The 12,207-nt window shown below is 38.9% G+C and overlaps 1 protein-coding gene across 2 annotated transcripts in view; it reads left to right on the top strand.

The window, feature by feature from the left end:
* LRRC1 (leucine rich repeat containing 1) overlaps positions 1-12,207 on the top strand; it is a 95,606-nt gene that overhangs the window by 77,298 nt on the left and 6,101 nt on the right. The window contains exons 14-18 of one of the 2 annotated variants that reach the window (XM_071741719.1): positions 2,732-2,935; positions 3,883-4,119; positions 5,954-6,043; positions 6,710-6,787; positions 8,386-8,481. In XM_071741719.1, coding sequence (XP_071597820.1) covers positions 2,732-2,935; positions 3,883-4,119; positions 5,954-6,043; positions 6,710-6,787; positions 8,386-8,481 — 705 coding nt within the window. The remainder of the gene's footprint in view (positions 1-2,731; positions 2,936-3,882; positions 4,120-5,953; positions 6,044-6,709; positions 6,788-8,385; positions 8,482-12,207) is intronic. The other variant, XM_071741720.1, reaches the window with a different exon arrangement.

The following is a 12,207-nucleotide window of genomic DNA, read 5'->3' as shown; positions in this document are numbered from 1 at the left end:
TTGAAGAGGGGAGATTTAGGTTACATATTAGGAAAAAAATTCTTTCCTGTTGGATGGGGCATTGGGCACCCTAATCTAGTGTAAGGTGTCCCTGCCTATGTAGGGGTGTTGGAACTAGATGATCTTTAAGGTTCCTTCCAACCTAAACCATTCCATGATTCTGTGATGATGTGCTTCACTCTTTATTTGCTACTAATGGCATAAAACATTGACCTTTTTAGTCTTTTTGGGATTCAGCTTCCCAATGTATAAAATGTGAGAAGAAGCTTCCCACCATACCTGGCTAGTAAGAATACCAATTATGATCTGTAAAATTTGTATGTAAATACAAGGATAAATCAATTTTCTCTCTTAGTCTCAGGATATTTGCCAGTAGCTTCTTTTGTCTCAAAGCGTGGTCCCACAGTATTTAATATGAGAGTGTCCTAATAAGTTGCTGGAGGTTTTTTAAGGTAGCTGTGTTCGTGGAGTGCAGTTCTATCTTAGCTGAACTGTATCAATTTCTGCCTTGAGAGATGTTCAAAGCTTCCTGCCCAACTAATGCAGTTTTCAATAATACATCAGAGTAAAGACATGGTTTTATTTTGGGGAGGGAAAGCAAAATCCAGTAAAAAAAAATCAGATTGGGTGGTCACTTCACATTAAAGCACAGCAAGCAGAGCTGTACCTTTGGTCTCTGGTAGCAAATTTTGCATGTGACAATTTGAAATCTATTTCTGTTGCCTTGAGGGAACAGTTTTTTACTGTTCTTGGAGAATTTGTCAGGCTGGGTTTGAAAAGCTGTTGGTTAGGATTAGGGATCAGGGTCAAAGAAGGATGAGACATTCCCTATGAAGACATTAAATGCTTCACTGTACCTGTGTTTATTTTTAGAGTGAAATTGCTTTATGACTTCCTAATGAGCTTAAAAGTTGACAAGGATTTAAACTGTTTCTGGAAATACCCTGAACATTGGGAGGTGTCATATTAGCTGTTCTGAAATAAAACAGACCAAGAGGAGAACAAAGAACTTCAGCTAGTGTGCTATTTACCTGTCTGTTTGGAATTGCTATCCACCTAGTTAATATTTGAAGGAAATAAAGTTCCGGTGTAAGGATGCCTGATGTTTCCTTATTCAAGGCAAGCATAAAGAAACACCAGGAGGTGCCCTGCCTGCCTTTTGAATTGTCAGGAGGAAAGGGAGACAGTGCTGTATAATGATTGTCAGTGCTGCTTTCACATTCAGTTCACTGATGAACTAAATCAGCAATCAGCTCAAGTGTCCTGAGCAGTGTGGTTTAGGAGAACCAGAAATGCAAGCTCTTTATTAGCAGAGAAGGGTATTGCTGAATGCAAGTGCTGTTCAAAATGTTGTTAAGCAGAAAATCCCCTCTATAGGCCAGCCATGCCTCCTACCCACAGTGCAAATAATCCTTTGTTGGGGCTATGATCTTTTCAGGACTCACAGAAAGGTCTGGAAAATTTTCCTATGAGACACCTGAGATACTGTCCTTGTCCATTTTTTAGTCTTTTCAGCCATTCTAAAACCAAAAGCAAGTGAAGAATTGCAAGTGGAGCTCCTTCAGCAGCTGAAGATGAATCAGCATGTCCAGCCTCCTCCTATCTCCTTTTCCTTCTCAACCTTAGATCTAACAGAGATAGTGACATTTGGGGTGCTGATAACAACAGCAAGAGATCTCTGTGTGTGAACACAGCCATTCTGCATTGAAATGGAAAAATGGGAGCTTAGAGAATTGTTAAATCTGAATGAAATCACTTGAAACAATGTGAACGTCATTCTGTGCTGCTGATTTCTCCACCATAAGCTCATTGATGAAATTTTTCATTAATTTTGTGTTCTCTTTGCCTTCTTGGAGCATAAGTGTTAATGTACCTATTCTGATGACATCAGGCTGCTTTCTGCCAGTAGTTTTTTATCACCATAAGAGAATTTAAAGGTGAGACTAAAATAAAGCTTAAAGAAAAATAAAGGTTACTTTGAAAAATTACTTGAGAAATTCTGTGAAATTAAGGTATATAGGCAGCCTTGACACAAGTTGTCATTTATGAACTTCTGTGTATGAAGAAGAGAGGTGGAATTTTTTGGATGTAAATAAATAATGGATGTTTTTTGAAAACTGGGCTATAATTACTTTGAAAATCAGCAAACCTTGAAAGATCGATTGAGTATTATTATCCCAATTATTAAGTGGTCCCAACTATCTATTTGGACCACTCAACAAACTGAATATTCATTTAACAGATAATGAAAAGAGGAGGGTGATTTGATAGGCTTTTTTAGCACAGGTCATAGATGAGATAATCATTAAAGGTCTAAGAATTCTTGTTTATTCATAATACAAAGTGTTACATTACTGAATACTGTTGCTGATCATTAATTCTTCTTTATGATGCTGAAGGTGGGCTTGGTTCCATGCTTTCATAAGTCCCTGAAGGCTTCTACTAATTTCAGCAGCCTTCACTTGCTCTTTGTATCACCAAAGTGTCTCTCTGGGACTGAAGGTACCTCTCAAGGTAAATAGGGGAAACCCAATATTTACAAGATACTAATATACCTTGCAGGACTTGCCAGATGATTTCCTCACATACATGTCTGAATCAATTTCTCAAAATCCATTTGTTGCTTTTTTTTTTTTTTTTCTCTTTCTTCTCTTTTTTCTTTTTTTTCTTTTTTTTCTTTTCTTTTTTTTTTTTTCTTTTTTTTTTTTCCCCTCTGTCATGTTCCTCTCAGGGCTCTATGAAGTGGCTTCCCAAGTCTCCTAAACTGTACAGTGGCCATAACTGGAGCTCCCAGGGCTCTCGCTGGGCCTCGTTGAAAGGAAAGGAAAGTTTGCATGGTGGTAACCTGTATAAATTCAGCTCTGCTAATGGAAAATGGAAGGAAGGAAGGATCAGTCCTGAGCAAGAAGCGGAAGAACTGGAGGATCCTGATGATGTAGGTAGTTTCCTTGAAGTCAGGAAGGACTTGTATGTCCCTCAAGAAACTGCAATCTGCTCATAGTGCTATGCTGTTGAGTTTGTGTTGGTGGGAAGCTGCTCTGCCTGTACTTTCACATTCTTGCTTGTGCAGAGGGTACAGAATCTTGCTCAAGGTTTTATTCCATTACTTTGCTTGCAATTAAAAGGTCCAATCCAAATCCCAGGGGTACAGTTCAACTTGCAGGTTAAGATGAGTAACCTGAGCAATGGTAATAAACATATGTTTCAGTGTTTCACTCCCACTTATATCCCCAGTTCCCAACATCCCTCCATCTCTTCCAGGTTGTTAGCAAGCTCAGTGTGTCCCAAGGACCAGTGAGGTTGAAGTGCTACCCCACTGCATGTTTAACTTTGGTTAATGCTCCTTCAGGATGCTGATGTCAGGGAAGCCCTGAATGCTGTGTTTTCTCTAGCCTGTGTCCACCAGGTGTCTGTCACCTGAGTGTCAGTTTTTCTGCTTTCTGCATGGAAGCCTTGTCCTTTGCCTCATACATATGGCTCCTTCCTCTGGGACAGTGGATTCAGTGCTACTGGGCTGTCAGAAGCTGCCTAAAGTAGTCTCATGCCCCTTTTCCTAGGGCACTGGAGAACTTAGTTGGATATATGGGTTTTATGTGCTTGTGTGTGCCAGGGGATCTAGAGAAAAGCTGTGTGAATCCCAGTCCTCCTCCTGTTCCCACAATTTCTACTCCCATGTTGAGGAAAAACTATGCTCAGGGAAATAATGGTCAAAGAAAGATACTTGTACACTTGCTTTAAAGTTGTAGTTTTGTCTTTACTGAAACATATTAACGTGGAGCAATGTGACAGAGACAAACAAGTCCAATCTATGATGGGTAGGTTCTGGGTATCAGGTATTTTTCTTGTTATTGCAGTGTTTACTTTTTTATCTTTAACACCCAGGAACCTATTTCCAAGTTTTCTGGCAGCCTTTTTGATACCAACGATAGCATGAGAAATCAAAGAAATATCAGAACATCTCTTCAAGAAAAACACAAGTTGGCAATGAAAGGGAAGACTCTTCCAGGGACTAACACTAAGGTGCAGCCACCCACCTCAGGAGTGGGCAGCTTCCCCAGTGAGAGTGGATGGATCCCAGAGGATTTGAGGGTGGTGGATGCTCCACAGCCCCCACTGAAGGTATTAAACTGCTGCACAGGCTGGGCTGACTGATGGGTGGGCTCCACATGTCCATGGGGAAGTCTGCATGTCTGTGGGGAAGATCCACTTCTCGTACAAGGCAGTTTATATAAGATGTAAAGGAGAGGTTGCATGGTAGATGTAATGGGACTTACCTTTTGCAGAGTGTAAGCTGAGGTTTGTGGAGCTGAGGCTCCCACTGGCTTATATGGAAAAAGATTTCCCATTAGAAAAATTTAAATACTTTATAGCTATTCAATACCGTTTCATTTTCTATGTCCAGCTTTGGCATTGTAGGGTCAAGCCAAGGGTGTGTGCAGGTTTAGGAGCAATGACATGGCCTTACCCTTACCAAAGGCTTGAGAAAGCCTTTGTCCTATGAAAAGGGATGAAAACGTCCAAGTGAAAATTTATCAGTGAGAACAGCAAGATTTGGGCTGAAGTTTATGGAGAAAGCCATAGTCTGAATTTAATAGCTATATCCCATCTTGGCATGCTTTGGAGCACATGAGCTGGAACCATGCTTTATGTGTTGTCTCCTAGGGTGTCCCAGTACAGATGGCACCAAAGCAGTGGCCATCCCTGGGGCAGGAGATGCAGAACTTAGCTGCATCCATGGAGTTGTAGGATGCAGCCCCAGGAAAGGCAGCTCACCCCATGTGGCACCTGTGCTGGGACCTGGCACCAAAGCACTGCCCAGAATTGTGAAGTCTTGAGCATGTGGGGTAATGCTAAGTCTAAAGCAACATTTGGCAGGGTTGTTTGCATTTGACTGGTAGGATATTTTCTTAACTTTTTAGGCAAAAGGAATTTGAGATGTGTATCTTTTACCTGCTAGAAAAACTGCATACATTTGTTAAGTTTTGAAACACAGCTGTGTTAAAATAGCCTTAATTGTAAAACAAAACAAGTTATTCGAAGCCTGAATTTTCTCAGAGATATAAAGCAAGTAAATGAAAATAAGAACATTTTACTCATGTGATGAGGTGAAATGCAATTTGCATTCAGATTCCTCTGCACTATGGCAAGGTGTCCTTTAAATTTAATGTAATTGTTGTTGCTACTAACATAAAAAAACAACCAGCAATTGGAAGGAATAATTCTTAAATGTAAGCTGTCATTGGAACTTGAAACAAATTTTATTTGGCCTTTGTTGTGAATTCTGTGAATTGAAAAAATTATCTAAGATTTTGCGCTAAATTTTGTCTGATACGAGTGGCAGGAGAACAGATGAGGTAGACTACAACTTGCTCTGATTTTTAAAGCAAGTTAAAATATTCCTGATATTTTTAATTTTAATGCTTATAGTACTGTCAAATCATTTGATGGAGTTAACCTATGCATACACAAAGCTCATTTAAAGAAAAGAATATTACTCCTATAGTGCTGAGATACATTTGTCTGCTCTCAGAAGAATTAGAGAATACGCAAATCAGATTGTTGATGAGGTTTCAAAGCAAAGGTTTTTCATAAACTTATGAAAAACCTGCTCCTTCCTGCTCCTTCTGTGTACTGGTGGTGTTGCCATTGTGAATGCTCAGGAAAGTGGTGGGTTTTATGAAACAACAAGTTTGGTCAGCAGCATGGTAAACAACCTTATGTGGTCTTGGCATGACTAAAACCTGCAGAAATAATGCATTCTTGGTGTTATTGAAGAGTAAAGTCTAGTTTTGCATGGTGTTGAAGTGTAGCACCATTTTTCTCTGGGCTGAGAGCTCCAGAGGGGAAAAATCTGCTGGAGTTCAGAGTGGGAGGTAGATTTTCATTACTCATGTAATTAATAGGCAATGTTTTTGATTATTCAGGCCACTTATCCATTATAATTCTTTTCCAGATAACCATTACTGTGTGCAGTCAAATGGGGAGTCTTGGTATTAGCATTGCTGGTGGAAAGGGCTCATCTCCATGTAAAGAAAATGATGAGGTGCATTTCATTACTCAAAATTTATCTAGTAATCATTAGAAAGAAACTGATGAGCAGTTCTTTGAACTATTGTGTTTCTTTGTTTTCTTTCTGAGGTTGTCTTTGATAGGACATAATAAGTGTCTTCATAATAAATCTAACAAGGGTAAACATGGTTAATTTTTCACCCAAAAGGGAGGCTGGCAGTAGATTTTGATGGAGAAGCTCCTGAAGGGATGGTTTTGGAGAGAAAACCATATGTAAACCAATGGTTTTCCAAAGACACCCTGATGGGTGAAATGTTGCTGTCTGGTTTCCCATTTCTGCTTCAGTTTGAGGTCACTCCTTAGCAGTCCACATGCCTCTCCCATCCCATTTGCTCATTTCCAGGAGCTAAGTTGATTTGAGAGACATATTTCTCACATCTCACTTAATTATCTCTTAAATAAATCTTTGTTTCCCAGTCTGTCCTCAAGCCACAATGTAAATAATTTAATGACTTTTGTTCATTGGATGTATCAGCCATAAAAGCTATTTTTTTCTTGCTAATGTACTAAGATGTTTATTGTTTATTTTAATAGAGGCAGCAGAACAAAAGTTCTTGAAAATTAATTACTTCCCATTTGTTTTTTACATCTAAGAACAATGGAAGAAATCAGATCTGAAACATTTCTTTTGTGTTACCAGGGGATTGTGTTTGCACGGCTGCCAAAAGATGGTCCAGCAGACATGGCTGGGGTGCAAGCAGGAGACAGAGTGGCAGAGGTAGGTGGGGTGTGTTCTTTTGATGCTGTTTTTTAATCAAATCACTCAGAGTTGTGGAATTTGAGATCTAGATCTAGGCTTGCCATAGCTTTTTAGATACTTCCCAAACTACATTATAAAGAAATTGTAATTACATTAAATTGATGTATTCCTTCTTATTATATTCTGACCCTCAGATCTTTATGTTCAAAGTGCTTAACAAAACATTATTCACTTAAATGTCTTATTTGAAAAGGAAAATAATGGTCTTAGTAAGCAGTCATGTAAGTACAAATGCAGCTGTATTTCCTCCAAGAAGTTTTCTTGTGACATTGTATTAGATTTACTAGATGAGCTCATTGCAGTTTTTACAAAGAAATATAAACTAGAGAGCTTGTTTCTCCCAGGTAATTTTCATCTGGAGAGGACAGCTCAAGGTAACCTTCCTGATGGAGGCTTACAGTGCCAAGTGGTAAATGCATCTCTGAGGCTGCTCCACCTCAAGTCTCATCTTTTCTACCAGAAGTCACTCTCGTGAGCTTCTGATTTTCCCAAGAGCAGTGGTGATCAGGCATAGTTTTGTGATATGTATATTTCACCCACTGTTCAGTTTCCACTTGCTGAATAAAGTGGGACGAGCCTCCACAAAATCACTTTGAGGTGAAGCCGGTCCATATTTTTTTCAGCTCTTGTTCTTTTAAATTTTCATTTATACCTGTATAAATTAAGAGTTATTACTCTAGCATGCTCCTTGTTCCACAATCCACATACAGAAGTTCGTTTAACATTTTTTAAAGGATTAATTACAGTTAAAATTCTCTATCATTTTACCTTATGAAAGGACTATACTTTTTTAATGTTTTATTTTTTTTATTTTAACCTATGTGAAATAATTTAATTGTTTTCTTACATATTTCATATTGTCAGATCATCGGGGAAAAAAAGAATCCAGATTTTTAGTGTCTGTACCTTTAACTTCTGAGTAGAGTTTCTGGTATCGTCAGTATATTAAAAATCAACCGGTTTGCCTAGATTCTTCCATGAGGCTTTAATTAATTCTTATTTTGGGGGCTATTTGAGATACACTTGCTACTAATGCCTGGTTTTTTAATGAATATTGAAACGTGTAAAAAAGAGATGAAAAATCTGTTCCATGCTGTAATGTCCTGCTGTTGTTATCCTGTGAATAGTTATGATTTCTCTTTCTCCCACAAGATGGCAGAATCATTCATCTATTTAAACGATGTAGAAAACCCAAAAATCTCTGCTTTTTGTGTGTGGGTGGGAGATGAGAAGCAATTCATGCATTCAGGTGTGCTATTGGAGTTCTAATATTTTTGACCACAAGACTAGACTCTGTGCAAATAACCAATATTTTTCTCTTGATACGAACAACTTCTGTTACAGTTTCTAATTCCTGAACTGACCGTTTCTGCAGTTAAAATATACCGTGTGTCCATAAAAAATGGGGAACAGCAAGAATTGCAGTTTCATTTGCTTTTGTTGTGCAACAATATGTAGGCCCAGGCATCTGTATAGTATCCTGAGGGGGAGGGAATTGTTCTCCTTAATCAATGTTCAGAATAAAAGTATGCATTTCTGCTGCTTTGTTTTTAAAGGCATCCCTTGTTTCAGAAGTCGATGCCCTTGATGCTGGTCCTACTGAACCTTCATCCAAGGGCAGCTCCTTCCCGAAAGTAAACCATGTCATAACAGTAAGTAAGATGACCTCCATGAGTAACATACCATTCTTAGCTAGGTTCTCTGTTGGCTGTCATTAATGTGAATAAAGACTGGCATAAAACTTGTGAGTGGCTGCATAAGAGGAGAACACCTACCAAAGATCAGTGACCCTGCCAAGTTTACTTACTTGGGCTGTCACTGTATCTGGGATGTGACTTCTGGAGTGGTTCAGCTCCTGGATAAGAACTATTTAGCAGATCAGAGCTTCTGAAGCAGTCTGGTTTGGGGGGTTAAAGGGTGGTGTCTGTTCTCTTCAGCTGAAGTGTTTATTTTGTTGTCTGGACTCCCTCTCTAGTAAATGGATGGAGCAGCATCTCCAGGGTGCCTCTTGTAGAAGGGAGGGATTGAGCTGCTACTTTCAGGTGACCCTTTTTTTGTCTTTTGACTCGAGGAGAAACTTGTGTGACAAATTAAGACTGCATGCCCATATTTCATGTTACTGATGTCAGACAAGATTCAAGCCTACCACACAGGCCACGGAAGGAAACAGTGGAGCCTGCAGGGTGGCTTTTAGAAATCTGATCCACTTTTGTGAACTTCCCTAAAAATTCAACTCTCTGAAAACCTCCCTGGCCATGGTCATCTGCCTGCATACCTGAAATCATATATAAGTAGCAGGAAGATACAATAAGATGAAGGTATCTGAATAATTAAGGTCAAAAAGGATCATATTTGCATTAAGCCTCAAGTACGAGGAAGCAACAACCGTTTCTTCTACAGCAAATGCCAGAGGAATGCCTTGTTTGTTCTTTGAGCTTTTTTTTTTCATACTTCTCCAGGAATACCATTCACAACCCAGCTAATGGCAAAAAATCAAAGTTCATTGATCATATAGAAGACTATAATCCCATACCAAATATGTTTTTTATTAACCATTCACATTTAAAAAAAAAATGGGATTTTGTTAGTTGACCGAAAAATAAGCAAATAGATGATGCAAACCTGGTTTCCTGTGTAGATTACTGTGTAAGAAGGATCAAGCTGCAGAGTTTGTCTATGAGATGGCTTAAAAAAGGTTTTCTCTTTAGTTGCTTATAGAAACTTATTTGAGAGCTCTGGTCTCAAACATCATAGTGTACAACATTTACACAATTTTTATTTTCCAGTTGAAAATACTTCCATAAGTTGAAAATCCAAAGAACTTCTTCAAGCTAAAAAAGCCAAGTGTCTTGGTTGCTCTGTTAAAAATGGGAAGATCTGTAATATTCCTAAATATGGTGAGAAAACACACGACGTTGGTATACTAGAATCTGTAATGCATCAAACTGCCTTTAGAAAGTGCATATATGATGTTCCCACTATACATAGGGCACTGGTTTTCTGCCTTTCTCACATGTTCTTTAGACACAAGTCATGAGAAATCCTACGTGGATGAGAATCACAGCAGATCCATCTACTTCACTTGTAGCTGATTTAAACTTCACAGAAAAAGGTCTTGATGCCCTTACACCAGTAAAAAAACCTTCAGATATTTAAGTATCAATTCCTTTCTTTATTCATCTGGTCCAGTCACATCAGAAAGTTCTAATCATACAACTTTAAACATAATAAAACTTCTTTCTTGTTTCTTTACTCATTGTACTTTTTTCAATTTTAAAAGCAAAACCAGTAGAATACTCAGATCAGAGAAGCTCTATAAAAGAAGACAACTAAAGTGGGATTCAGAAAGTCCTTATCATCATCAAAGATAGTTTTCTTCTGAAATTCATTTCAAACAATAATGACCCTTCTCACAGTCAGTGTCTGACTGACCTGTTACTGTAACACCATATGACTCCATATTTCAGTCTTCAAGTTTTTTATGAAGAACTGCTTTATCCAAAGCATTTCCATGTCCCTTGATCTTGTCAGGTAAGGGTGTTGGTATTTCTATATTAATATTTTTTTTCTGACAGGGTAAGTTTTAGAAGGCAGAGGTCTGCCTTGCATCTTGTGAGTCTTGCAAAGAAGCTCATGCACAACCTTGTTGGCTTAGCTAACCTTGAACTGATTGTGTGAGCTTCAGCAGAATGTAAGAACCCACCTGCTATGTAATCTCCTCCTCCATGCAGTCTGCTGGTTTGGTTCCACTTTTATCTAAGTAATTGAGTTAGTTCTGAGTCAGGATGAAAGATGAGAGGTCTGTAATACATGCACTGTGTTTACCTCCATAGCGCAGTGGTTATTTTGTGAATTTGGGATTAAGTTCCTGCTCCAAACAAATGCTTCTGTTTGCATAGTGTATCTTTTTCCTTTTCTTCCTTTTAGTACTTTTCCCACAGGAATTGGTCAGAAGTGACTCACTTCAAGCTTTGAATTCTTGGATTTTGCAGAGCTTGTCGTTAACAATTCTAAATAGGGAAAAAAAACTTTTAGAGAAAAAAGTCATTAATTGATCTTTTCAAGATTCCATATTGAAATACCTCAAAGAAAAAAAAAATCTACATAGTAAACCCATTCTGTGGTTGACAACATAAGCAATGCAGACAGTATGAGCAAAAATACATACAACAGACAAGCAGACTTGAGCAAGGCAACTGGAACTGTGCTCTAGGAGACATCAGACTGTTTGAGAATAAAAAAGAATAAATATTTGAACAACCATACAAATGATCAGCACCCATCTCTCCTTGTGAAAAGCATCCTCATGCACTCAGCAGGAATTCAGCATGGGAGGAGGAGGTGTTGAATTCTTGCAGGTGTTCAGGTGTGACCACTGCCTTTCACAGGGGTTATCAGCTTTCTTCAAAATCAAAAGGACTGGTAACATGGGCTGTGGGTGGCACTGCCCAGGGAGGTGGTAGCTTTTAAATCTCCCAATGTGATCAATGCAATGGATTTTCTTCCATGTTTTTGTAGCAGCAGGCTGTAAGTGCCTACACAGAAAGCACTTAAATTAAATCTATGTATCGGGTTCCCCTGTCAGGGAGGTCACTGTCCAGTGGAACATTAGAAGATGAAAGAACTGGAGCAAGGACAATTTTCTTAAGCATTTTGAATCCTACAAAAGCCTTTTGTGTCCAATGGCATTGCAGATATGACACGACAGACACTGATCTTTCATTTTTACCTCCTGTGAAATGCAATGGTGAGTTTGACCAGATTTCACCTGCCTTGCCTTGTGCATTGCCCTTGGGAGGCCCTGAACTGGTGGGTAGGTAAAAGAGAAAGGAGTGTTGCTTTAAATGCAACATGTCCACATGGTGTATATACTACACACTGATAGACAGATAAAACATTTAAGGTGTTCTCTTGCTTTTTGCAGTAAGAAGTGGAGAAAATACTCAGTTTTAAACCTGGCCTCTAAAAGATATCAAACTTTAGAAAATTCCCACAGAGGAAATCTGAGGGCAAAACACCTGGATTAGCACACATTCAGTGTATTGAACCTCCAGGAAATCATATTGATCTGAATTCAATATTGGAGCAAGTCACCAGGCAGTGTGGGAAGAGCAACGAGCCTTGGAAAAGAAGGTTGAGCTAGTAGGGAAGTGGGGAAATGGATGCAGCCAGGGACTTCTGAGACCAGGAGCATTGAGTGTGCACCATAAAGCACTTGCTAGTTAAAATCTTCTTGATAAGGTGCTTTAAAGGGAAGCTGTGTTCAGTGTGTAGACAGAGTTGCAAATTCAACTCTGCAATTCAATTCATGGTTTGTACATGTTGCTGTGCATTAGGTGATTTTTGTCATGCTCCCCTCATCCCCTGCCCCAGACACC

The sequence above is a fragment of the Heliangelus exortis genome, chromosome 3, assembly GCF_036169615.1.
Source record: "Heliangelus exortis chromosome 3, bHelExo1.hap1, whole genome shotgun sequence".
Classification (NCBI taxonomy): domain Eukaryota; kingdom Metazoa; phylum Chordata; class Aves; order Apodiformes; family Trochilidae; genus Heliangelus; species Heliangelus exortis.
The sequence above is the reverse complement of the archived record's forward strand: the minus strand, read 5'-3'. Positions and strand labels throughout refer to the sequence as shown.